General features: G+C 45.1%; 1 protein-coding gene across 2 annotated transcripts in view; it reads right to left on the reverse strand.

Moving 5' to 3' along the window:
- Nucleotides 1–2,432: 2,432 nt before the first annotated feature.
- AP3B2 (adaptor related protein complex 3 subunit beta 2) overlaps nucleotides 2,433–27,617 on the reverse strand; it is a 52,897-nt gene continuing 27,712 nt past the window's right edge. The window contains exons 10-26 of one of the 2 annotated variants that reach the window (XM_069067268.1): nucleotides 27,403–27,474; nucleotides 26,332–26,394; nucleotides 25,727–25,859; nucleotides 25,172–25,281; nucleotides 24,804–24,980; nucleotides 19,558–19,744; nucleotides 14,051–14,169; nucleotides 9,597–9,705; nucleotides 8,813–8,978; nucleotides 7,103–7,295; nucleotides 6,883–6,943; nucleotides 6,098–6,204; nucleotides 5,581–5,812; nucleotides 4,418–4,502; nucleotides 4,051–4,148; nucleotides 3,619–3,757; nucleotides 2,433–3,383 (exon numbers count right to left, since the gene is read on the reverse strand). In XM_069067268.1, coding sequence (XP_068923369.1) covers nucleotides 3,233–3,383; nucleotides 3,619–3,757; nucleotides 4,051–4,148; nucleotides 4,418–4,502; nucleotides 5,581–5,812; nucleotides 6,098–6,204; nucleotides 6,883–6,943; nucleotides 7,103–7,295; nucleotides 8,813–8,978; nucleotides 9,597–9,705; nucleotides 14,051–14,169; nucleotides 19,558–19,744; nucleotides 24,804–24,980; nucleotides 25,172–25,281; nucleotides 25,727–25,859; nucleotides 26,332–26,394; nucleotides 27,403–27,474 — 2,202 coding nt within the window. In that variant the 3' untranslated portion in view covers nucleotides 2,433–3,232. The remainder of the gene's footprint in view (nucleotides 3,384–3,618; nucleotides 3,758–4,050; nucleotides 4,149–4,417; nucleotides 4,503–5,580; nucleotides 5,813–6,097; nucleotides 6,205–6,882; nucleotides 6,944–7,102; nucleotides 7,296–8,812; nucleotides 8,979–9,596; nucleotides 9,706–14,050; nucleotides 14,170–19,557; nucleotides 19,745–24,803; nucleotides 24,981–25,171; nucleotides 25,282–25,726; nucleotides 25,860–26,331; nucleotides 26,395–27,402; nucleotides 27,475–27,617) is intronic. The other variant, XM_069067269.1, reaches the window with a different exon arrangement.

Here is a 27,617-nt window from a genome sequence, read left to right on the forward strand (position 1 = left end):
GTCAGAGATGTACAAGAGTGAGGCATAACACAGCCCATATGTAACACTGGTACCCAGGGAATGTTGGAGGACAGTCCCCAGCATGTTGGGTGGTAGAACTACAAGAGAACATGACAAGTGTGGCATGAGATGAGAGGGTGTGTGGATAGAGAATATGTACTCCCTCCAAATGGTAAACACAAATACATCCAACATCTAAGCTCTGAAGGACTAGAATGTGCCTTGCACATAGCACAAAGAATATTCTCCAGCCAGATTGCCTTGCATATGTGTTTCAGCTATGTCTTGGAGAACCCCGCGAGCTGTTCCTTGCACGATTACCTGAACTTACTCTAGCAGGCTACCCATTTGGTCTACTTTCCTGTTACTGCTTTCTTTGCCCTTGGAGCTCTTGCTGTCTCCTTCTGAGCTGACATTTCTACTTCTTGAGTTGACTTTTGTATCTCATATATAGTCTTCTATCATGTCCCAATAGTTTGAGATACCACACACACACTGGTTCTAGGTGTTAGGGCTACAGCCCATTGCTAGTATCAACCCCAAGGAGCTTTTGCTCCAGTTCTGAATGGGCTTCTAGGTTGCTTCCCTTCTCTTCTTTCATGCTTGGCAGAGCTTGTTGTCCTAATAAAATTTGCTGTTTCTGACCAGGGTTTGTCACCTCCCCTGGCTACAGCAGAATGGGAGCTCTCTCTCAGAATGACTTTTGTCCCTGAGGCAAAGCAATTGAGGCAAGCAATCCTTTTGAGGCTTCCTAAAGACTCTTAAGGGGGCAGTTGGAGCTAAACCAACAAACGTGGGGAAAATTACAGTCTTACAATAAAAACTGACCCCAGTATTAAATTGGAGTTTAAATGATTCTTGGTTTCTTCTCAGCACCCATCCGCACTCACCCTGGGGTCTACTATAGACCTACATCCTCTTATCCCAGTGGAAAGAGCCCTAGATTTAGAGTGAGATGACCTGGTTTTAAATCCTTAGCAGCTGGGTGGAATAGTGGATTAAGTATAGAGCCTGAAGTCAGGAAGGCCTAAGTGGAAATCTGGCCTAAAACACTTAGTAGCTTGTGTGACCCTGGGCTAGTCAATCTGTACCATTGGTGGAAATATGTACTAAACCTTTGCCTCAGTTTTCTCAATTGTAAAATGGGGATAATAATAGCACCCACCTCCTAGGACTGAGGTGAGGATCATAGGTGAAGATCAAATGAGATATTTGTACATGATAGGGGTGTAGTCACTACATGTCTGTCCCCTTTCCCCACCCATGTACTACTTATGCAGTTTTGGGCAAATGACTTTGTAGGTTGACGTCTTTACTTCATGTGTAAAATGAAGGAGTTGGATTAGATAACCTCTAAGATTTCATCTATGTCTGTGATCCCTTTTATCTTTGGAGTTAGGACTCAAGATTCTTCTTCTTTTGTTACATAGGCTTAGTTTCAATTCAGATCTCCCTGTACATAGGTATAGTACACAGTTGGTAAAGAACACCATTTTGTTCCCCAAATACCCAGAGGGCTGAAATAACATTCATCTATATTTCAGAGGGAACTCTGGGCTCTTTGATGTATGCATAATACATTTAATTATCTTCCTTTTTAACATTAGTGATTTTTTTGGAGGGGAGAGGTGAGGCATTCAGGTTAAGTGACTTGCCCAAGGTCACACAGCTAGTAAGTATCAAGTGTCTGAGGCCATATTTGAACTCAGGTCCTCCTGATTCCTGGGTCGGTGCTCTATTCACTGAGCCACTTAGCTGCCCCCATCTTCCTTTTTTATAAAAGAAGGTCTTAAAAGTATAGTCTTCCCACCCCACAGTCTTGGGGTTCTGGACCCTGAGTACTTTTTGGGGGGGTTCCAGCAATAGCACAGACCATGCTTTTTTTCCTCTTGCAACAATACCTACACTAGGGACTAGAGCCAATGGTGGACAAGGAATGCAGTCTTAACCTATAACCTTTCACCAACTGCCCCTTCAACACAAGTTCTTTTGGATTACCTAAAGATGTGTACTACAGGTAACTACAGAGGAATGTGGGCCGAACAGAAAAGTCTAAGAAGACAAAGCCATAGTGCACAATCTTGGAAGAGTTCATTTTCTTGCCTCACTTTCCTTTGGTTTTCTTCTGTCCTCTCCTACATTGCCCTCTCATTCCCTAGGCTGTTTATACTAGCAACTGGGGGGAGGGGCGGCTAGGTGGCACAGTGAATAGAGCACTGGCCCTAGAGTCAGGAGGACCTGAGTTCAAATTCGGTCTCAGACACTTAACACTTACTAGCCATGTGACCTTGGGCAAGTCGCTTAACCCCAATTGCCCTGCCCTCCCCCTCCAAAACCCCCCAAACCCAAAAAACCTTGATTTCCAAATTCTCTACCTTCCTAATAAATAAAATAAAATAATAAAATAAAAATATACTAGTAATGGGGAATCTCTCCTTCCTTCTCCTGCAGGATTGCTAGTCTCTCTTCCACTCTCTCTTATATTGTCTTCTGTTCCTCTAGCTACTATTGATTTTTCTTCCTGCCATCAACTTCCAGAGCCTTTTAGGGATTCCTAGGCTTATAGCCCTTGAACAATTAGTTCCCATGCCCTGGTCTATGTGTATACCTCAAACCAAAAATTCCCTAGGGTTCTTGTCTTCCTTCCCATCTCTAAGGCAAGCTATATTGGCTGGTATGCTGCTATGACATCAGACATGGAACAGTATCCTATGTCCCATTTCAACCTGACTAGAACCAGCCCTAGCTCCTTCTCAAGAGTTGTATGGGAAATTTCATATAATGATTATTTGATGGGTTCATTAATAGTTGCTTCTGTAGGGCCTGGGTCAGCCTCTGTCCCTCCTCTATGACCACCTTCAGAAGAACCCAGAGAGAAGAGGTAGGGGGGCAGTTTTATTGAGATTCTCCATAAGTAAATAAAGGATACTGGGGAGGCACTGAGCAGGCAACTGCTACTCCCTTCTCTCCTTCCCCACCCTTAAGGAGTCCCTTGGGGGAGGACAGTGAAGGTAGATAACCAGCAAGGTGAGTCCCTCACCAAGGATATAGCTGGGGGGATTGTGTGGAACTAATAGAGGATAGGGATTGAGGAGAAACTGTTTCAGAACCCAGTCTGCAGCTCTGGGTGGGGATTTGATGTGGGCAGTAAAAGGGGTGGATGCATCATGGCCTGGGGCAAGAGGAAAGGGGAGAAGCTAATGAGGCAGGCACCAGTGGCAGGTGCATAGAATCACTGTGTCAAGGCCTGGATGACATCCTTCACCAGCATGGTGCCGATCACCATCTTCTCGCTGTTGACTGTTAGTTGAGCAGCTCCACCCACCCTTGCATCCAGGGTTAGCAGAACCAGGCTTCCACTAGTCAGCGTTCTTCCAGCAAACCTTTGGGGCAGAAGAAGAATAGGTGAAATAAGTACAGAGAAAGAAGAAGTGTAAGATGGCCATGATCTCACAGTCCTAAATAGGGAGAAGAATGTCACTTATGTGTCCTAAGTTAAGGGGGTACCTTCTAATTACACAGAGTCCGAGTACTCCCTCCTTCCCCACCCCAACTAGTCCCTCATTAGACCCATATTCCATAAGGGTCCCTCCCCTCCTACTTAGGGTCCTGCTTTACCTGTATTCATCAGAAGCCCCACAGGGTATCCGGCCAAGATTGGCTGTGGCAGTCACCCTCTGGACTATAATATGGTCATTTGAGCACGTGTCTGGTAGGGTCAACTTCTCTGTGATTTCACTCATTCCTGTCAGCTTTGCTGTGGGCCCATGAGTCAAAGAATTGGTGTTAGTGGGGTGAGGTGGGATGGGGGTAAGAACCTGAAACCTAGGCCTGTTCAGAACCTCTCTGACTTGGAACTGAGTCTTCCCCCGTCAGACCAAGCATGCCAGGAAGGTGAGATCCAAGTCCTCAATCTGCCCACCCCAGGGCTCTCTCCATGGTTATGAAGAAGTAACTAACTTCTAGGATGCAGAGTTTAGCTAATAACATTGTGATCTTGTACAGAGATTATGAGGGGCCCTGGGCTTTTGGACTTTCCTGATTACTCACCCTGTTCCTTCTTGAACTCATTTTCACTCATAAACACAGGGGCCATCAGCTCCCCCACAGGTGGTTGGATGGAGACATAGAACTGTCGAGTTTGAGTGCTAGAGGAAAGTAAGAAAGTAAGGCCAACACCACACCCTTCCTTCCTTACAAGGGCTTGATCTCAAGAAGTAGAATCCCAAAGGGCTGGGCCTGGACATGAGAGTTGGGCCTTAGGAAATTAGGTTGAGTTGGGAGTTGGGTCCCAGGAATTGGGTTGCATTCTAGACCCACTAGATCTTGGGCCCTTCTCCCTTCCCCTACTTCTATTCCAGGTAAGAACCCAACCTCCCTCCTCTAGGGCTTCCTGGGATCTAAAATCAACATATACCATAGTTGGAAGGTAGCTGCCTGGGTGGAGTCAGAGAAGTTGATGCCCATGATGGCTGTAACTGAATCACCAGGTGCCAGGGATTCTGTGATATAGAGAGGGGGTAAATATGCTGTCACCATCCCTTCCAAAGGAACCTGATCCTTGGGTCCCATTAAGTTTCAAAAGAATTGAGGCCATTATTTCTTTGGTTTTTGCCTCCTCGCCCTACCACTAACCTCGATGGAGCCCTAAGATTAACCAAGGATTCTTCTTTCTTTTTCCTCTCTTCCTTGCTTTCCTCTCCTCCTTAAGGGCCCTCCTTCCATAAGAAAGGGTCCTTCCTCCCTAAGAAAGAATCTTCTTGCCCAGGAGTCTTCCTTTCCTATCACCTTGTCCCTTCATCTTTCTACCATATCATCCCCCTACCTGCCTATCCCCAGCCTCAAATCTAGACGGTTCCCAAAGCAAGTAAGATTATATTATCCATGACAAGCAGTGTCTCCCAGGAACTGTCTGTACTGGCCCCATCTGCACTTAACAAATTTTTATATTGGTACTGTTTGTCAGACACTGTCTTTCAGGCACAATATATATGGGCACCATCTGTTCAGAGCACCATCTTCTGGATGTTCGTATATTGGTCACTATCTTCCTGCACTAGACACCATCTGTACTGGGCATCATTTATATTATATCAAGCACCATCTGTGTCTAAACTAGTCATTGTTGGTGCCAGGCACTGTCTTCAGGGTATAGTCTATACCTGCATAGTCTGTATTGTTGCCATCTGTACTAAGCACTCTCTGTGCCAGGTACTGACTCCTAGGCACTGCCTACACGAGGCTGTTTTTGCCAAATAGCATTTTAGGGCACCATTGTACCAGGCAACATCACACTCAGAATCACTTGGTCACATCACTATGTGTTTTAGGCATAATTTGTAAAGTACCACTGGTGCTAGTCTTAGTCGGTAAGGAGCATCATTGATTTTGGATGTTGTATATCTTGGGCACTGGACCATATGAATTAATGGTTCACAATCCTCAATAAACACACAGACACACAAGGGAATTTAGATGAACATGGGACATAGATTTGGTAAATAAAGTATGCAAGTCCCTGGTCAAGGGTTGAGCCTATCAAGGATGCCCTCCCCCCATTTCCCCTATATCCACCCTCACCAATCTCAGGGAACTCTTGGATGCGTATGCCAGACTGCTGGTGGGTCACCCCCACACGTAGACCCTTCACGGGGGATTCTGAGCTATTGGAGAAGTGGATGCACACAGATACCATGTGCGGATCCCCAGGGAAGGGCTGTCTGCTGAATACATACTCAACAGCCAGCCCTTCCCCTGCCACACGGTGTAGCAGCTCCTGCCGCTTCCCAGGGCCCATCACAGGACTGAGCAGCTGTGGGTGGGCAGGAGAAGGGGGAAAAGAGTAAAGTGTAGGAGCAGGGATAGAGCATAAAGGTGGAGACAGGAGAGACCAGAGAAGAAATGGGTACAGAAACAGGCCAGGAGGAGGAAAATGGAGAAATGAGAAATTGATTAGTACAATAGGACAACACATTAGACCCCTGTTCACTCCCCTGTGCTTGACCTTGTCACTTAGGAATTCAGAAATGGACAGTAATTCCCTGTTATCCACCCATTCCCCCCGTGCCTTTTTTTTTTTCAGGGTTCCCACTCTCACCGAGGGTGCCAATGAAGAGTCTGTGAGTGTCAAGCCTTCCAGATCAGTGACTAAGCTGTTGGAAACGACCCTTGGTGGGGATACTGGTTGAATGCTGGGAGGAGTAACTGTGAAGGAGATAGGGAGCAGTTCATAATGATGGCCTATGGGATGGGGAGGAGGAAAGGGAAGGTATGGGACATTCCTGAAGAAGGAACTAGGGAGGGGAGAGAAATGAGATTTAGTCACAGAGTAGATTCAGCACCATGGACAGTGGACTCCAAGAGCCACCAGATCTGGGTAGGTTTGCTGGCCTTGAACAGGCCCTATTCAGTCACAGCAAGAGGTCAGACATTGGATAGACCTCATTAGCCCAGAGATAGGGGCTGGACAGAAATCAGGTTCTTCAGCCCATAGGCAGAGGCTGGAGAGACAGATGCTATACAAGACTGAGACCTATGGATTCCTGGATAGAGGTTAGGATTTAATCCCAACCCAGATATTACCAAATAGAAGTGGTACTTTGCTAACTCCCAGAAAGAGATTAGGAATTGCTGGCCTCCATACAGAGGCTACGCAGGGTCCGAACCTTCACCTAGACATGGCTAGAGAGTGCTCCCCAGAACTGGTGCCTCCAAGTCTCAAGACAACTTTGCTCCCTGTGCATATTCTACTGATGGGGCTTAAGCTACTCATGGACCCACACCTTTAGTAAAGGCATCCTCTACTCACAGCTCCCATTATGAGAGTGACCTCTCCCCTCCATCACCCAGTCCCTCCCCCCAACAACAAACTTCCCTACTCACAGTCTTCCAGGTCAAGCAGGGAGATCTCCTTTGGTTTGGGGGTTATCTTGCTACTTGGAGGCTGAGCAGAGGGTAGAAAGAGGGAAAGGGGACACACTACAGTCTGTGCCTGAGAAAGGCAGATAATAACACCCCAGTCAGTCCTGTGGGGGTAACCTCCCTACTGGGATAGGCTGTATCTTCCCTTCCTCTCTCCCTCTCCCCAACCCCTTGTTCTTACTGTCTTTCTTCTCCAAGTGTCAGGCTCTGCTTGGTCCTCTTCCTCCTCCTCCTCAGATTCGGATGCTGACTCAGATTCTGATGAACTGCTGTCTGAAGCACTTCCCTCCTCCTCTGAGGACTCAGATGTCTCTTTTCTTTCATGTGCCTTCTTCTTCCTCTTTACCTTCTTCTGCTCCTCTTCACTTTGGTCACTGGAGGGGTAGAAAGGGCTCAAGACCATATTCCCAGAGCTCAAAACCACCTAAATCCTGCCCTTTGAAACAGTGAAAGAAGGCTTTTTTCTGGGTTCCTTATCCAGTTTGGCAAAAATGGACATTGGCACTTTCACAGAATGAAAGACTCTCAGAAATGGAAGGGACTTTATCAATCACCTAGACCACTTTTCTAAAACCTGTACAGGAGTCCCTTCTACAAGCATACGCAACAAGACATCACCCAGCATCTCCTCGAAGTTTTTTTTTTTGCTTTTTTGGCGGGGAGGGCAACTGGGGTTAAGTAACTTGCCCAGAATCATCCTTGAATCTTCTAGTGAAGCTCACAAATTCTAGGATCCCACAATCTCTCAGAATATATCATGCTACCTTTTGGACAACTTCAATTACTAAGAAGTTTTTCTTCTTATTGAGCTAAAATTTACCTCCCCATAACTTTATTATCCCTCACTTTTGTCCAACTCTCAGACTGCACTTTAATCTTTTAAGGACATGGACACTGTTATCATGTCCCCTGTAAGTCTTTTCTTCAGGAGAATCACCCCTAGTTCCCTCAACCTAGCCTCATATGGCATGAGACAATGTATGTAAAACCCTGTCTAAACCCTTAAGGACTGTAAAACATCTGTTCTAATTATCACAATTATCATTGTCTCAGGGGCCCTGAAATCACCTTTCCTTCCACTTCCCTTTGGCCCTTCCCTTTCTTAGAAAAGATCTTCCCATGTTATACTCAGCATCTGCCAACATTCTGAGGCTAACCAGTTGGACCCAGCCCCCTCTGCATGTCTCTTCAATGAGAGCCTACTCTAGGGATGGCCATGAATCCCTCACAGGCCTTTCAATCCTCAAAAAGCAGAAGACCACCTAGTCTTGGCCAACTATTCTAAAATAGACTTTTAAGTTTTCTCTGGGATGAGCAGACAGACAGATTTTGTGTTTAGTGTTTAGTCAAATGCCACAGCTTGTACTTGGGAGGAGGACAAATCTATAGTAAAGATTAAGGATATAGATAGAGCCCAGAAGCTTACATAAAAAACCACTTCAGGTTCTCTACAAAATTTCCACTGATATATTCAAACAGCATTCTAAGACCTTGCATTGCTATTTGACCCAAGCTTGACTCTAAATTGTTTCTGGGGAAGTTGGGAAGGCCTGATCAACATACTTAACCAAAGGAGTCTGAAGCCTCCATTGAGGAAGGGCCAGCTATTGACTAGAGTCAGCTCTGACCTTTAACATCTGAGGAGAGTCGCTGGTCTGGGTATGTACATAGTAGCCTAAAGCACAAGTGAGTAAGGTTTCAGATTTGTCATATATCACAAGGCAAGAATGGGCACATGAGACTAGACAATCTCTGAAGTCCCTTTCGGCTCTGTGTCTGACCTGTGCTTTGGTAGTGGTCCCCTCCGCAGGCTGCTGCCAGTTATCTGGCCACATGCCCTGCTGTCTGACCTTTGGTGTCCTTTCTGGTCCGGGAAGGCCCCCCCAATCACCTCTCTCCACTCTCCCTGGAGGCCTCCTGGCCGCCTCTTCTCCCTTTCTTCTTCTCATCTGCCTCCGGCTCGTCACTCTCATCCTCTTCTTCGTCTTCATCGCTGCTGGTTCCTGAGCCACTCTCATTGCTGCTCTTGCTCTCAGACTCGCTCACAGACTCAGGGTCTGTGGTGGAGGGCTGGGTCAGGGCCAGATCAGGGCCAGGGCTCTGTGACTGCTCAGCTCCTGGCCAGGTTCCCTGGGCCCAGGGTTCAAGCAGTAACACTTGCAGGTTGAGTTAGCTCCCTGACCCCAGGTTCTTTCAGTGAAGCCTAAAATCTCAGTCTCCTGGACTGCTCAAACCACACAACCCATACACACCCTCATGCATGTATACATACAATCACATAGATATGAATCAATAGGTTCACAAACCCACATTCTGAAATACACTTATATGCACAGACAGACATATGTAGGAGCCAAGACACATTGAAATGGATGAAGACACAGACACACATGAGACAGACACAAATTCAATTCACACTTCAGTGTGCACATGTCTATTGGACACACATTTACCCATGAGAGTTTAGACTCATGAACACACATACATGCAAAGATACACACATACTTTATGAATATATGCACACAGACACAGACATACACATGAATATCCACTTAATTAAACACAGGCATACTTAGATAATTGCTACACACTTGTAGAAATACAGTATGCATGTGCAGATTAGGGCAACACGTTATGCTGTGGGGTATTTTTGTGGGGGACCATTCCATTCTCACCACTGTCTGCTGACTCCGTGGGCCCTGACTCTCCCTCAGAGTCTGAGTAAAATGGTTTCTCCTTCTCCTTTCTTTTCTCCCGGTTAGAGCACTTGGTCCATTCAGGAACCTGAGTGGGTGAGGGATGAAGAGAGGAGTTTAAAGAGGGGCAAGAAAAAGCCAAACCCAGCCTGTCCTCCTCCTCCCCTACCTCTCTACACAGTGACACCCCTCTTCATTAGGGTTTCTTCTCTATGTCCTGTTAAGCCAGATTAAGAGTCAGGCCAGACCTGGTTCCTCCTTTGGAGGTCGGGGGATATGACATAGGATCTAGTAGGTGGGAGAGACTAGGGAACCACTGCACACAAATCAGGGATGTCAGATACTGTGTACATAGCAGAAAAGGAATGCCCATGGATGGGATGGGTGCACATGCAGGGAGAAAGGAGGACACCGCACACAGAGGAGCCAAGTTGGGGCACTGTACATGATGGGGAGGATGAGGGACAGGGGAACACGGCACACCAAAGGGACCTGGGTATAGTCGCCCAAAAGACCCATGTGGGTTTCAATCAGGGATAGATCCTCCTGTGGGTTGAAAAGCATTTAGGAAAAGTAAGGGGCTTTGATGAAATGACTCCTTGTCCTTTTCAAGAGGGGATGAAAAGATCTATTGACCATCAATGACCTGAACAGGAATTGCTCTGATGGGATCATGTGTATTCTTAGTGTAATGATTTCTTTGTACAAGTAGACTATATTGACCAATTAATGAGGTATTATTGTACCATTCAGCTCCACTGTGCCTCACACCCACCCACTGCTGCACTGAACTACAGACTTCAATCCAAAAGAGCCCCACTGTCTTTTTGGTGTGTTTTTCCCCAGGCCCATTGTTTCTATTCTTTACTGTTCAGTGGCTTAAACCACACCCCCCCTCAATAAATCCTTAAATACAGGACTTTACATCATGATGCCCATGAAATATCATCTTGTTAGACTCTGCTCATCATTCTAGCTGCCATCTAACATATTCCTTCTTTTTCCTAATTTGTATCATTTGCAAAACCAATAAGCAAAAACGTCTCTATCCAAAGTCAGGGATAAAAACATTGACTAGCACAGGACCAAGGACAGAGCCTTTCCACATATCTATTAATGGCTATTCTTTGGGGAACTTCAGTCATTTAATTCAATTATCCAGTTTCCATTTGCCCATCTTTGTCCACAAAAGATATCATGAAAGACTGTCAAAATGTCTTGCTGAAATCCAGATATAGCACATTCCTGACAGACATTTCCCTGATCTATTAATTCTCAAAAAAGCAAATGGTACTTGTCACCTCCTGAACACATTCAGCAGTTTCTCACTTCTGTGACTTTGCTCACACCTTTTCTTGCACCTAGTGGGTCATAGGATAGCAGATTTAGATCTGGGAGGAACATCTGAAGCCATCAAGTCCAACCCCCTCCTTTCCCAGAGAAGGAAACAGAGGCACAGCAAGGTTAAGTGACTTGCCCAGTGTCACACAGCTAGTAGATACCTGTGGCAGAATTTTTACTCAGGCCTTCCTGACTCCCAATCTAGTGCCATACCCACTGCACTGTATTCCCTATTCTTTCCTGAGCCCTCCACATCTCTATCTTTTCAAATCCTACCAGTCCTTTAAAGTTCAGTTCACCTTAGCTAGATGTTAATCTTTTCCTGCAATGAATTCTCATAGTACAGAGAAGGCATTTAAAACCCTTCATCACCTGACTGCCCACCCCCTTACATCTTACATTACCCCCACCCCAGTAGTATTCAATCCACTGATACTAGCCTCCTGGCTCTTCCTTGAACAGGACACTCCATCTCCTGTCTCCTGACTCTCACTGGCTGTCTTCCATTCCTGGAACCATCTCCTTCCTTATCTTCACCTCTGGGCCTCCTTAGCTTTCTTCAAGGCCCAGATAAAATTCTACCTTCTGCAAGAAGCCTTTCTCATTTCCCTTTAATGTTAGTGCCTTCCCACTGTTGACTATCTCCAACTTATTCTACCTATATCTTGTTCATATGTAATTGTTTGCATGGTGTCTCGCCCATTACATTGTGAACTACATGAAGGCAGGGACTGCCTTTTACCTTCCTTTCTATCCCAACACAGTTCCTGGAATGCAGTAAGCACTTAATAAATGTTTATTGACTGACTGATTGCTTGCTCATATCTCTCCTTGTATATTTGTCATGTTCAGTTTTTAAGTGTTTGTGTGTGTGTGTGTGTGTGTGTTTATGTCTTCTCTCTCCCACTTGGCTGTAAGGGTTACATTCACCTTTGTAGCTCCACAGCACCTAGCATGGTGCCTGGTACACAGTAGGCCCTCAGAGTTTCCTGGAAGTATACTAGACAAACTAGAGCCAGACACATTGGTGTGATATAAGAAGCTCTAGACTTGGAGTCAGAGGCTCTGGGTTTGAATCCTGGCTCTGCCATACTAATTCTGTGACATCAGACAAGTCTCTTAGCCTCTCTGGGTCTCATTTTCCTCATCTATGAAATGAGGGAGTTGAATTAAATAATTGTATTTTTTTAATTAAAAAAAAGATTTATTGATGTCTTTTGTTTTTTGCACCACGATTATTTCCCAATAGATCACCCTTGACACAGTATCCACCCTTGTAAGAAAGAAAAGCAATTGAGTGAAACTAACCAATACAGTAACTGTGTCTGTCAGCAAAAAAAATTTTATTTCATGAACTATCCTCTCAAACCAATATTGGTTGTTGCAAAGTAAATAATTATAGATTCATAAATGGGAGGGAACCTAAGAAGCCATCTGGTCCAACCTTCTCTTCTTATAATCAAGGAAACTGAGGCCTGCAGAGAAGTTAAATGACTTGCCCTAGGTCACACAGGCACTAAGTGGCAGGGCCAGGAACTGAATCCAGATCCCCCGCTTCCAAATCCTGTGCTTCTTCTGTTGCATCTTGCTCTCTGTTCTCAGAGCCCTGCTGGTTCTAAACCAAATTGTCTGATTGAAGGTGCTTCCTTTATACAACTGTTCTGCATGGCCTTTTGAAAACTCCAGTCTTCTGATAGGATAGGACATAGATGTATGAAGCTACTAGAAGAGATGTCCTTGAGGAACAAACAGATACCTGAGCTCCCCTCTGAAATTTACGTGACTAGTGACTGCATCGGCCCTCGTATGACCTTGACCCAAAGGGTCTCACTGCAAAGGGGAGGAGGTTGTGGACTCCAGAGAATTAAAGGTGTGTGAAGGGTTACACACGAACCACAGGAACCAAGAAAGAAGAGGGAGGTTATCAGAGCTTGTTGGAGCTTGTGGAAGCTAAGAGAGAGTAAAACCCAGCTCTATTTAGGTTCCAGTCAACACCAAAGACAGTTTCCATTGTGAGATTTGTGAGACTCCTTGAAAGTTCTGGTCCCCTGTTGTTGCAAGCAATAAAACTCTTACAAATACCTCAAAGGGCCCTGTATTTGCTTTAGGTACGGGGCGGGGGAAGCTGTGAAACTGTTCTTATACTACAGTTTAACTCTTCCTGAAGATAATGGATGGAAGTGGTGAGGCAGAGTCAAAGACAAGGAGCAGGGAATCAAAGGGGTCTCTAAAGGGGGGCCCTGTAGAAGCCAAAGCAAATTTGGACCAGGAAGAAGTAAGTACAAAAGTCTGCTTGAGGTCCAAGGGCATTTAGCTTCATTGGATTGCAAGCCAAAAGGGACTTTAAGACTGCTGTGACTGAAACTCTGAACTTCCCCCATTTGTTTACCACCTACCTGTTCCCCTGCAAGTCGTAAAAATCCTTAGAAAATCTGCAAAGGCTTTGTGCTTAAGGAACAGCAAGAAAGGGGGAAGAGACCAGGACTGTACTCCAGAGCTACCACTTGGGCTGGGGAACATGAATTTGCATCTAGAAGCATTAAGCTGTGTGCAATAAGGAAGGAATGAGAAAACCAAGCTGTCCCTAAAGCCCTGGGATAAATACCCTGAGAAAAAGGTTCAGGACTCTTCTGAACAGGCTCTGAGGTTTGGGGAGTCCAGGAGGCATTAATGGACTCTGGTACCACAAGGTAAGCATTAAGGGTTTGGAGGAAGAAGAGCTGGAAAGGGTCTGGGGAGATTTAGGGAACCAGGGAGGGCCAGGAACAGGATAGATTTTGCAGGGATCAAATGGGTAAGGGAGCTTAAGGGAAATCACTGAACCTAGGAGTGTGGGCTGACCATTGTTTTGAGCTGCTGTTGTCCATGTCATGACCCAAGCACCACAGAGACCAAGGGATTAGATTTCCTTTCCTCTCCCCAACCTCCCAGAAAGGATGGATCATGTTTTGTATCTATTGATGTAGACAAGCTTTTGTTTCGTCCCATCCCTCTGCTTCATTCCAAACCACCCTCCTATGCCCCTCCACTCCTCTGTTCTCTCATTCGGCCTTCTTGATCCCTCCCCAATCCCTACCCGTCTTCTCAATCACCTCTACATTTCGAACAGATGGGTCAGGAGCTTCCTCGGGCCAGTCTGGGAGTTCTTGGTAACCGGTGGCCTTGGCATTAAGCAGGTGAGACAATGAGCCAAGCTGGAAGTGGTCCCGGTCTATGAAAGGGCAGAGGTGTGGTAAAGGTCAGGGGTCAGGGTTAAAGAAGTAAAAGTGAACAGGAAACAGAATTTAAAATGGTTGAAATTTGATGGGGTTTTCCCCCAAAGGACTGCTTATGTTGTTCCAGGAGATTTCTAAGTAAAGGCCTCGAGATCCAGAGTTGGCACACTGAATCCTACCCCAAATTTCCTTATTTCTAGGGGGAAGTCTGAGGTTGCTTGGCCTATAGGTGATGGTATTGGGTTCTTAGATAATTGTTAGGAAGAGGGACACACTGTAGGGGAATTTAGTGGTAAGGGGCATAGCAGGAAGAGATGTTTGGAATAAAGGAACAGACTGTGTATACAGAGGGAAGGCACAAGGACATACCTCAGGAGTTTGGAGATGAAAAGGAGGCCATGGGGAAGTATTCAGGATGATTTTTACCATGATGGGATTTAAGGGGAAAAATTCACATGGGGGGTTGGGTAGGAAAGGTTGAAAAGAAGGAAAACTGTAACCAGCACAAGGCAAATGGGGCTTTGTCCTAGGATAGAAGCATGGGTTGGGGAAAAGAGTAGAGAATGTTTTCTCTCTCACCTTGAAGTCTTTGGACATCCCAAATGGCCTAAATGCCCTCAGGCCAACTCCCCAGTGGTCCTGTCACTGTGACACCTCCTTCCTAGCACCTGCCTTCTTGCCCTAAACACCTAAAGGAGGTGTGTGAATGCTGGGGACATCCCCTTCTCCTGACATGGCTATGAATCATGGCTGGACTGTCCTCTGTGCCACTGGCCCTTTTATATGCCCCTCCCCCCAACTATATTCCTCCAGGTAAAAATATTCTTAGTTATGACTCTGGGGGAGGAATGTATCACAGGAGACTTTGCAAGGAAAAGACACACCCCCATCAGAGGATAATTAAAACAACCATCTTCTTACTTTGTTGGGAATGATGTGTATGAAGTTTTAATAAGTGTATACTGTACATCACATAGTGTATGAATGGAATTATGAGAATTTGGAAAAGTTCCACCCCTTCTGTAGGAATATCTGAATGACTGAGTAATCAAAAACAATCCAGGGGGTACGTACAGCTGAGGATCTGAGCCAGCAAGTTTGATCACTCACTGGGGTCAAGGCATACCTGTCACTTTTGTTGTACAAATGATCAGAGTTAGTCTCTCAATTATGAGACAGATAAACAGAGAGTCTAGGCATCAAAACAAAAAAAAGCAGGGAGTTCACTTCTCCTTGTTGAAAGAAGCTTACTTGATTCAGAAAGGCTGAAAGGAAAGAAGATGGCCACCATTAAGAACTCATGGCCACTAAAAGGTCTAGACCCAGATACGAACATAGAACAAGTGGTGAGGAAGCTAGGTTTCATTAAATAGTAGAAACAAACTAAAAAATAGCTTAATGAATATGCTTCAGGTCAACTGAACAGGACAAAAGGAATGGATTAGAGCTAAAATAGAACTTGAGAGCCTGGATTTATAGACCCTTCTAGAAGAGTGGGAAAAAGAGAGCTACAGGGTCACTGCTAGATGGCCTGGAACTGCTGGAAAGACTCTGGTGGGCCAAGAAGGAAAGTCCTTCCTCATTCAGGGATCAGGGAAAAAGTGGGGACGGGGAGGGGTCAAAGACTGCTGCAGAAGAGTAAGTTATAGCCAAACCAAGAGGGATGACATGGGAGCCATGATCAGTTAGTCATAACATTTATTAAGCACCTACTGTATGCAAGGCAGTGTGATGAGTCCTGGAGATTCAATAAGAGACAAAAGACAGTGCCTACCCTCAAGGTGCCCACAATCTAATGGGGGAAACAATAAGCAAACATATGTAGAAAAAAGCTATATACAGGATAAATACGAAATAATTAAAAGAGAGAAGACACCAGAATTAAGAGGGGTTGGGAGAAACTTGCTGTAGGAGATAGGGTTTTAGCAGGGTCTTAAAGGAAGACAGGTAAGCCAGTAGGTAGAGATGAGGAAATAGGAATGGGAACAACCAGAGAAAGTGTCTGGAGCTGAAAGGGGATGGGTGTTTTGTTCATGGAACAGCCAGGAGGCCAGACTGGAATACAATTTATCTTAAGTCTCTCCCTATCTACCGATTTCTTCCCTGCTACCTATAAATATGACCAAGTCTCCCCCTTTCTTAAAAAACCTCACTTGACTCAGCCATCTGTACCAGCTATCATCCTCTCTCTTTTCCTATTCATAGCTAAAGCCCTTGGAAAAGCCTCCTATACTTAGTGCCTCTACTTCCTTCCCTTTTCTAAACCATCTACAATCTGGTTTTTAGTCTGAAACTGCTCCCTCCAAAGTTCCCAGAAGTGTCTTCCTTGCCAGCTCCATTGGGCTTTTCTCAATCCTAACCCTTTATGACTTCTCTGCAGTATCTGACACTATCAATAACCAGCTGTTCCTAGATGCTCCCTCCTCTAGGTTTTCATGACACTGTTCTCTCCTGGCTCTCCTCTCTGTCCCATCGCTCCTTCTCACTTTTCTCTGTTGTCCCTTCATCCCTGCCATACTCCCTTGTGTGGTACCACCATGGGCATTTCCCCAAACCTGTCATGGGCCCTCTTCTCTTTTCCCTCCATACCATTTGTCATAGTGATCTCATTAACCTGCACAGGTTCAATGACCATCTGTATGCAAATGATTCCCAGATCAATATATCCAGTCCAATCTCTTTCCTGAGCTACAGTCACATATTACTAATTGCCTCTTGGACCTGGATGTCTGAAATGGCCATATTCATCATGTCTTTATTTTCCCCTCCCAAACCTCTCCTCTTGGGAGCTTCCCTTCACTATAAAAGACCCAACTGTCCTCCAACTCACTCAGGCTTTTAATCTCGTTATTATCTTGGAATCTTTACTATCACTCAGCCATTATCAAACCTGTTGTCAGATCTTCTTGTAGCGAACCTCAGACTGTCTCTCATGGACATCTCCTTCTTTCAATTAACATACCCACAAACATTCACTTCTCACCTGGCCTATTATAGTAACCTTCAAAATGGTCTCCCTGCTTCAAGCTTCTCCCTATTCCAATCCATTTTCTACTCAGCTGCCAAGGTGATTTTATCTATTTATTTATTTATTTTTTGGTGAGGCAATTGGGGTTTACTTGCCCAGGGTCACACAGTTAGTAAGTGTCAAGTCTGGTCAGAGGCCAGATTTGAATTCAATGCCTCCTGACTTTAGGACCAGTACTCTATCTACTGGGCCACCTAACTGTCTCAGTCAACGTGATTTTAAAAAATGATTTTATTTTTGCCTTTTTTTTAAACATTTATATCTTAACTATAGACCACTATCCTAAAATCATCTTCACAGCAAATAAAAGGAGTTGATAAAAAATCAACTAGTATCTCACAGTGCCTAATATATTTTTTTTGTCACTTGATATCCATCGCCATACTGATGATTTTTCTAAAGCACAAGTTCAGCAACTTCACTCCCTCAGTGAGCTTTAGTGGCTCTCTGTTTTCTCTAAGATCAAGCATGACATCCTCTGTTTGGCATTTAAATCTCTTCATAATCAGTTCCCTTCCTATACTTCCAAGTCTTCTCACACTTTACTTCACTCTCTGCACTCTATGATCCAGTTACCCTGGCATACTTGCAGCTGCTTAAACATGACACTCTGTTTTCCATCCCAGTGACTGCACTATTTCCTCTGCCTGGAATGTTCTACCCTCCCATCTCCATACATTCATTTCCCTGGCTTCCTTCAAGATTCAGCTCAAAACCCACTTTATTCAGGAAGACCTTCCTGATCGCCCTAGCTGCTAATGCTTCCTCTTTTAAATTACTTTCCACCTACTCTATATATACTGTGTATGTACCTAGTTATTCACATATTCACGTATCCCCCATTAGAATGTATGTTCTTTTTTTAAATCTTTCTTTGTATCCCCAGAATTTAGCACAATGCCTGACACATAGTAAAGGCTTAATAAATACTTGGTGACTGACCACCTGAATCTATCTACCTGAGAGCTATGCCAATCCTTCCCAAGAAAGGTAACAGGTTCCCCTTGAGGCTATGATCCTGATTGCCTCCAGTGGAAAGGCCCCATCCTTCCTGATCCCACCTCAGGTTTCTGTATCCATAACAGTGTAGAACCTCGCTCTCAGCTACTCATCTTTTTTATTCTGCTGACTGTTCTGTTGACCTTAGTTTCTTAGTAAAATCCCCCTTTTCTACCTTCAGGTCACTTTCGGTTTAGTCCAAGTTTTTTTTTCCCCAATAGGGAGAGGGAAGCCTGGTTTGCCAGGGGGCTGAGATGGAGAGAGGTAGAAGATCCAGGAGGAACAGTCAGGGCCAGCTATGGACACTGGAACTCTTTCCTTTCTGTGTCCATCTATATGAAGAAAGGCTTTGTTGGTAGAAAGAGAAGTTTCCCAGAGAGGGGCAGATGTACCTGGGTGGGAGTAAGTAGTGGTATAGGAAGGAGGAATATCCAGAAGTGGTTTGAGGCAAAGGGGAAAGCATAGCAAAACCTTCCCTTGTGAACAAAGAAGGCACTTGAACAATATAGTGTCTGGGCTTCTACCTAAAGTGCAGGTAAATATTATAGCAGTCCTTTGCCTAGCCAAGAACCCAATTCGTATATGAAAATATCTGCTGAACTCATAGGGTCTCAAAGAAAACAAGGTATTGAGGGAGCCTAGGACACAGGCCTCCTTTGAGTATGGGTTCTAAAAATCAACTCCAGAAATAAAAGAAGGCAAGATGGGAAACTCTAAAGCACCAAGAAAGATTATATAGCTAATGGTTGTGCCAGAGGAGCCAAGAGACAATAGGGTTGAGCTCAATTTACATTCTAATTCAAACGAGAAATTCTGTATTGTGAGACTTTGTGCAGATCTGTAACTTTCTCCTTGTTCGTTGGGCATAACCTATCTACTCCCTAGTGTTGCGAGTTGTGAAGTCTGTAGAAAAATTCAAGGTGCTTGCTTCAAGAACAGTAGGGTGGGAGAGAATATGGGAAACTTCTCCTGATTTAAAAAAAGCAGTGAGGAGAGAGGACCAGTCAGAAATAAGCCTAGAGAGAAGTAGGAAAGTCAATCCCTAAAGCCCAATGAAGCTTTATCTCAGGAGCCAGACTAGCATTTCATTGGAAAGTCCATAGCCATGATGGAGAGGGTCATGGAGGAAAGCTTTGCCAAAAATTTTTTAACTTTGTTAAAGTTGGAAAGGGCTGTAGCCCAGTGGAAGTGGGGAGGGAGGGCTGTATCCTGGGGCACTGGGGTAGAGGTACCATGAAAAGGAAGCTTCACTATGTGAAGACAATCTGCTGTCCCATGAGGGATATGATCCCTGTCATTTTCTATGAGAAAACCCGACCTTTCCCTTTCCCCTATCCTCTTCTCTTCAGTGTCCTACCTTTGAAGGATGACTCCAGGACAGGAGCAGGTTTGGGAGCCAAGAAAAGCTTCTTTGCATGACGGCTGAGGGTGCCTCCTTGTTCCGAGGGGACAATGAGCTGACGGGTAAATCGAGCTCGGTCTCGGATGTCATAATTCTGATCATACTTTGCCAAACTCAGCACATACTGCGTCAGCAGCTTTGTCTGGGAGGAGAGGGGTGCAGAAAAATAGGAGAGAAAGAGAGTTGAGGCCAGGTAGCCTATCAGCAGCTTTACTGGGGGAAGGGAAGTGAAACTGGAAGGGACTGGGGGAGGAGAGGAAAGGAGGTGGGGATCCTGCTTAAAGATTTTGCAGAGAGGTAGAAATGCCCCTTTTAGAGGTTATGAAATAGATACAGAAATTCCATGAGGCTAAGCATTCAAGTTCAAATGTTTCTCCTATGACATGATTTCAATGTGATTGCAATTTCAATTGCTCAAGAACTACAAAAAGGCTATTGGAAAGAATTAATTCATCCCAAAGGAAGTAATTGCAATGATAAGTTGGCATATATGAACTTACTGACTTTCAGAGGAACTATATAAGAGTCTGTTGGTTTTAACCATTTAACCTCATGTATGAATGAAGGGTAAGAAGTATCTAAGAATACAGGGAGGGAAAACAATATTGAGAGTGGATTACTAAACTCATAAGAGACAAGCATGGCTGATAGAGCCAGTCTCAGGGCTTGGGCAGTCTGGGTTTAAATTCTGACTCCAACACACACTGGCTGTGTGAACCTGAGTAAGTCACTTAAGCTCTTAGCACTCTAAGCAACTCTCTAACACTAGAAGTTGCAAGAAAAGTTCTGTTTTTCGCTGGCAGAAGGAATTTTCTCATCATGGAGTTCCCTGTATCAGTGAAATTATACAAGTTCACTATGTATCCCTATGAAAAGGTCCATTGGGTTTCTCTAGAATTCAGGGATGGGGAACCTGTTAGAAGATGCTAAATTGGGAAACCAAGCTTTCAGAGCACATATGTTTGTAGAAGGTTGCCTTAAGACTGAAACTAGGGTATCCCAAAGAGCCTGAGACTCCCAACACCATTTCAAAATGTTTTCGTTTGGATAGAGAATTGGTCCTGGAGTCAGGAGGACCTGATTTCAAATCCTGCCTCAGATATTTACTAGTTGTATGACCTTGGGCAAGTCACTTAACCCTTACAGAAGGAGTGGGGGGGGGAAGGAAAGACGGAAGGAAGGGATGGGGTGCTTGGGATCTATGTGTGTAACATCAGTCTGTAAAACTTTGTAACATCAATTTGTAAAACCAGTTTGTAAAATCACACTACCCCCTCCTAGTCTAAGAGCAAACAAGTTCATGCACTCCAAGTTAAGAACCTTTATTCCAAGAGGAGGCTGAATCCTTGTTTGCAGTTGAATTACCAAGAAGCCGGAGGGGCTCCATGTGGAGATGTGCAAGGTACAAAACCCAGTGACACAAGACAGATGTCCTGGAAGTCACACTTCTCTGCCTGGTATGTTATAAAGCCTTTTCCTCACCTGGAATAAATATTACTTGGTGTGGTGAGAGGAAAAAAATCAAATTATCATCTAAGCTATGGTAACATGTTTAAGTCTAGTGAGTGAAACAGTATGTCACTAAGGACATGTTGGAGCAGGACTCCTGGCATCAGCCCACCTGAAGGATGTAATGCAGGACTCACAATCCTTTCGTGTATCCAGAGGGTCACCTTCCATCTTCTCCTGAATGAATCCTTACTATATTCATGAGAATAATGATAACTAGTCTTTCCCATAGCACTTTAAGGTTTACAAGGTACTTTACAAATGTTATCTCATGTTATCATCATCACCACCCTGGAAGGCTGAGGCTGTTATTATGCTTATTTTACAGGTGAGGAAAATAAGGTAGACAGAGGTTAAGTGATTTGCCCAGGGTTGCACTGGTAGTGATGGTTTAAATATGTATTCAACTCAGGTCTTCCTTACTCTAGGTATGGCATTTTATCCACTGCGCCACCTAGTGGCCCTTATTGTCACCACTGGTGGTCTAACCATGTCAATTCGTGCCCCTAGTACTATCCTTAGTCTGTTCCATATAACCACCAGACAGTATTGATTGAAGATGGTTATCTCAGTCAAACCCCAGTAATTAACACATGGCCCCACCCTGTCCTATTTTTTTAGGCACCAAGAATAATAGGGCCCCGGTAGGCCAGTGGGAAGGAGGAATGATACCTTTCTGCAGGCTCTCCTGCAAATACTCACACAGAACCTACCATGATTTCTCATCAAGGGTATAGATCTGTCTAAGCAGGGAAGCCATTATGAGGAGCATATCGATCACTAGGTCCGTATGGTGGGAGGGGCTTGTAGGGCTTTATTATAGACCCTAAAGCTCCACTGGTGCAGTCAGTGGGCCTGCCTGAAGAGATGCCACTGTAGATGAATGCGACTGTCTATCTTGTCCAGAAGGCTGGGCCCTCTGCTGGGAAATGTGCACTCACTGCCCCCCCCCCAAGGCATGTACAGGTTGTACTGCTGAAGCCATCTTCAATCTAGCATTTACTTAAATGCTGCCAGTGTCTGATGCATAGTACACATTTAATAAATGCTCTCTCTCTTTCTCCCCTTACTTCCATTCTTCTTTCCTTCCTTCCTCTTTCTCTTTCTTTTTTTTTTAAAGCGATCAAGGTTAAGTAACTTGCTCAAGGTTAGAAGGCCAGTTATTTCTGGGTGTGATGCTAGTTATCTGAGCCCAGATGCAATCCCAGGTCATCCCGACTCTGGGGCTGGTGCTCTTACTCACTGCACCACCTGGCTGCCCCCCTCTTTCTCTTTCTTTCCTTTCTTTTACCCAACACCAGATATCTAATGGATTTCACCAACTGGTTTCAAAAAACACTGTTTTGTAAGACAAGTGCTTCCACCAGAAGTAGGTATTAGAACTATCTAAATGTTCTCAGATACTGTCTCTGGAAACCCTTACAGAACCCAAGTTTTGTTCTTCTATAAACAGTAGGACACAATCCAGGGTCTGATCCCTCACCTATACTTTCTCAAACACCAAATAATCAATTGATCCAACAATAAGCATTTATTAAGTACCTATTAATGTCAGACCTTACACAACAAATCTAGTGGTCATTTGTATGTATGGTCAGGTTGGCAAAGACCATAATGTCCTAAGAAGGCAAGTGCTGTATCTTGTTCTCATGGAAACATGGATCCAGACAAAAAAGCTGGCTCAAGATTTTATGAAACAGCTGCTGCCAAGGCTGCAAGGCTCCTGCAGAGGCCCACAAGTCAATAACGTGGCCTGCAGGATCTGGCACTGCTGGTCTAGCAGGCCCTAAAGACTTTGAACCTAAAACTCCAGGCCCTAAGGATACAACCCCCTCTAACTCACTGGACCCACGGGGAACTTCCCCAATGCTTTTGGTCCTGGAATCTACCAGGCCTCTCTCTACCCCAGGAGAGATAAAGGTGGGTTGTTAGAAGCATAAGCCTGGTTTGTTAGCAAGTGTCATATTAGTATTCCAGGCTTCACCCTGCTCTGAGATTGTCCCTTCCCTCCCTGTTTCCACCCCTGCTTTAAGGAAGGGAGACACAGACAGGTGAATCCTAAAAGTTAGATACATATAGGACTGGAGGGGTAGGGGAAACTCCTGAGATTGGCAAACTCTGGGCTAAGCCCCACTGTCTACCATCACAAGTTGTATTTTCAAAGATTTAGAGCTAGAATGGACCTCAGAAGTCATCCAGCTCAATTCCCTTACTTTTTATGGAGAGAGAGGAAAGGTGAAGGAGGAGGAGGAGAAGTAGAAGAAAGAGAGAGGAGAGATGGGGGGAATTTATTAGGATATTTCCAAATCAATTAATTCTCCCCCTATTCATAAAACATTAATCATAGAAAATAAGGACCAGATAATAGTTAATGAGGTGTTGCTGTTGTTCAGTTGTGTCCAACTCTTTGTGACCTTATATGGGTTTTCTTGGGAAAGATACTGAACTGGTTTGTCATTTCCTTCTCTAGTGGATTAAGGCAAACAGGTTGAGTGACTTGTCCAAGGTCATACAGTCAGTGAATGTCTGAAGTCTGATTTTGAACTCAGGTTTTTCAGACTCCAGGCCCAGCTCTATCCACTGAGCCACCTAGCTGCCTCCATTAAGAAGTGTGTAAAAAAAAGTCTCTTAGAATTAGAAGGGTAGGGACGGCTAGGTGGCACAGTGAATAGAGCACCGGCCCTGGAGTCAGGAGGATCTGGGTTCAGATCCAGCCTCAGACACTTAACACACACACACACACACACACACACAAACACACACACACAAAAACCTAGCCATGTGACCTTGGGCAAGTCACTTAACCCCAATCGCCTTCCAAAAAAAAAGGAAGCAAAAATAAAAAAGAATTAGAAGAGTAGATTCCTGGGTTTTACAAAGAGAAACCCACTAGCCTGGGAGGCAGTAGAGGCCCTGTAAGTCTTGGCCCTTGGGAGAATTTCATACTTCATAAAGGGATAACAAGAAACAAGATCTTTGCACTTCCTTCTCACATATTAATTAGCACCTTGTCAGGCACCTCCACAGTCTGCTTATTTCTTTCTGTGATTGCATCAATTAAGCTAAGATAAAAACTGACTCCCTACACTATATAAAGATGGAGAAACTGAGGTCAGAGAGTGAAAGTGACTTTTCTAAGGTCACCAGATAGGAAGGGGCAGAAACAGGACTCGACTGCAGGTTCTTTGGCTCCAAACCCAGCCTTCTTTCCCTGGTTCCACCCTCCCTGTCCTCTCTCTTTCCCCAGAGCTCTATCACCAAGACCATTTAAATGTTTTCTAGTTGATGCTCACATATAATTCTAACTCACCTTATATTTGTCCACAGTCATTATTAGAGACCTCTGACCCCCAAACCTTTTTTTGGTCCATACATGTGCTTTCACCAGCTCCCTGATGTGAAATTTCCCCCCAAATCATGCAGATGAGCAGCTATCTGTGAGTTAACATTGGAGCGTTGTCTGCAGTACTGAGAGGCTGTGAGAAACTTGGCTGTGTGTATCTGGGTCAGCACTGGAATGAACCCAGGTCTTCCTATCTCCAAGGCTTCCCCTCATCCACCAGACCACACTGCCTCCTCCCCTGGTCCTATCCTGCCATGAACTACAATGAGCATCGGTGTGCATCTCTGCATGTATTTGTGGGTGTTCCAGGGTACAGGTGTGGGTCATTGGGGGTTTCTGGGATCTCTACCTGTTTGGAGTTGGTCAGGTAGAGCTTGGCAGCAAGGTTGATAACCTGTAGTTTCACAATGTCTTCCTCTGCTGTGAAGGACTTTGCCATCTTCCGCAGAACATCAGGGGCAATCCTGGGCACATGCTCACAGTACTCACCGATGAGCCAGAGGATGCTGGCCCGGGCCATGGGCACCTGTGGGCACAGAAAGGCCAGGGTAGGGACATGAGCATGGGGAGGGGATGCTTGTCTTTCCATTGCCCCATCCTAAGGTTCTGAGGGGACCGTGTGGGGCCTCTCCATGTATCTGATGCCCTAAGCTGGGTTGTTCCACTCATGCATCTCTCATGATCATCATCTCTCATCCCCAAGGGTCACATGCCCACCTGGATGTTATCTGTCAGTTTAGCCAGATGTTTAATGATCTCCCCATGTTGTGATGGCTGCATCTGCAGCAACTTCTTAATGACGACCACTGACTCAGCAACCACGAGCTCTGGAAATAGAGAGACAACGTGTGAGGGTCTGGTGGACCCCCACAGGCCATAGGTGACAGACACAGCGAATCCTGGAAAAGTGGAGAGACAGATGGACAAGGACTCATGTGATGGACAGACACACATGTGAGGGTCAGGAGAAGAGATGACAGAATGAACACCAGAAGGGACTTTAGACATAATCTGATTCAGTCTCATTTTACGAATGAAAAAACACAAGACCCCCTTGCCCCTGGTCACAAAGAGCCTTGATTTTCTCCTTGCTCCAATTTCAGTGCTTTCCCCACTATATCACACTGCTTCTCTGGCTCCATAATCCTTATCATCCTCTGATCCTTCCCTATTGCCCACTGTAGCTGCGAAAATGTATGGACACTTCCCATCCCAGTTGAGCATACTAACTGATCCACCCCATTGAGGCTGAACAAATGGATGGATACTAACCATCACGGTTGGACAGAAGCTGCACAAGGCCATTGAGACAGGTATCTCGGACACGGCCAATGTTGGTGGCACATCTACCAATGGCCTGGATGGTGGCGGCCACAAAGTCTTTGTCCATGCTTCGGATGTAGGTCTAGGAATGCAAACATGGGGGATTTGAGACCAGGAAGTGACCCTTAAGACTGGGTACAGATCTCCAGGACCAGTGACTCCATAGGCAAGGAAATGACCCCCTTGGACGACCAGGGATAGGAAACCTGCAGCCTCAAGGTCACCCCCACAGGTGGGTGGGTCACTCCCCACCCCTGGGTCACTGGGTCATGTCTCCCAAGTTGGGTAGCCAGAATGGGATCATCCAAGTAGGATAGTGACTCCCCTTGACTTGGGAGGTGGTGGGGTCTGGAAGGCCAGAGATGTTGGGAAATAAGCAAGATGGTGGTAGAAAGGAGGAGAAGGGGGAACAAGTGCTCCCTTCCTTAAAGCAGATTTGATCTGTTTTCCACTGAATCTGGGGCCCTGTGAAAGGTCTTGCTGATCTCTTCATCCCACTGATGATCTCCATCCCTGGGAACAAAGTCCACTCTAGCCAAAAGATGCCCCTGTACCTGAAATTCCCTTAAGACTGTAGGAATGTTGGTCTCATTGGCAAGGTTGGTCAGCACCTCCAGCTGCAGGGAGAAGCAGAGAAAGCAAGTCATGTCTACAGACCAACAATCTTATTATTATTTGCCTTATATTTATGTAGCATTTTGGGCTCTCCTAGCCATTCTCTCATTTGATCATTACAAAAACTCTGTGAAATATAGGGAAAAGATGGTTAGCTTTATTTACAAATAAGAGAATAGAGGATAACACAGATTAAATGATTTACCCAAGTTAACACATGGAATTGGTGGCAGAGTTGAAATCAGAACCCATGTTTCCCACCTCTGGGGCCATTTCTCTTTCTACTCTTTAATGAGGATGTGTGTTTGTATGGGGGACTGAAAGTGTTTGCACCTGGCCAAGAGTATATGCAAATATAAATGCATGACATGTATGTGTTTGCATTGGTGTATGTGGTTTCTCTAGGGCGGGCAAGTTTGGCAGGATGCATTTGCTGGAGAATAGCCCATGACAGTATTTATGTGTAGGAGAAGTTTTGATGTGTTTCCAGAATTGTGATCACATTTGGTGTTAAAGTGGAACACTAAGCAGTACAGGCCCATCTGCCAGGCCAAATGCCCATGATTGGGGTAGGATCATTGGCACTGGGATGGAAGTAGAGATAGGGGAGGGCATGGGCAAAAGTATAGAAATACAGGTAGGGACTGGACAGATGGCTATGGGAATAGGAATGTTTATAGATAGGGACAGGCCAAGCTACTCTAGATGAACTTCTAAATGGAATCAAGTGACCTCATTTCCCATAAACTCCTCAGATATCAGCTGCTCTCTTGCCTAAGCCTCATGCTCTGGGGATCAGAATTCCAATCCCAATTGTGCACAAAGACCTGATTTAGGAGCCAGAAGGTGCAAATATCAGGGGACAGCAAGGGTTCTCTGCAGGTGTCAGGGGAAGACCCTCAGGGAGGTCTGTATGCCCTTGTATTGATGGCGGTTACACACTAACGCCACTGGAGCCCAGGTGTACCACATTACAGGAACACTAAGTCATGTGGACCAACATCACTCACTTTCAGAATCTTGATCTGTGTTGGGTCTGTGGACCTGATGTAGAAGCTCTTCAGGTATGGCTCAAACATGCCCTGACACGGACAAAGAGAGATTAACAGGGACTTGTCATCTCCAGCCCAGTCCATGGACAAGCTTCCCCCCCACCCCCACATCAGTGCCTTACTCTCCACTTCTACCAGTACCACCACTTTAGTCCAGACTCTCATTACTTCAT

Source organism: Petaurus breviceps, unplaced genomic scaffold (genome assembly GCF_028583685.1).
Source record: "Petaurus breviceps papuanus isolate PSGF00001 unplaced genomic scaffold, PetGlider_PUasm1.0 90740, whole genome shotgun sequence".
NCBI lineage: Eukaryota > Metazoa > Chordata > Mammalia > Diprotodontia > Petauridae > Petaurus > Petaurus breviceps.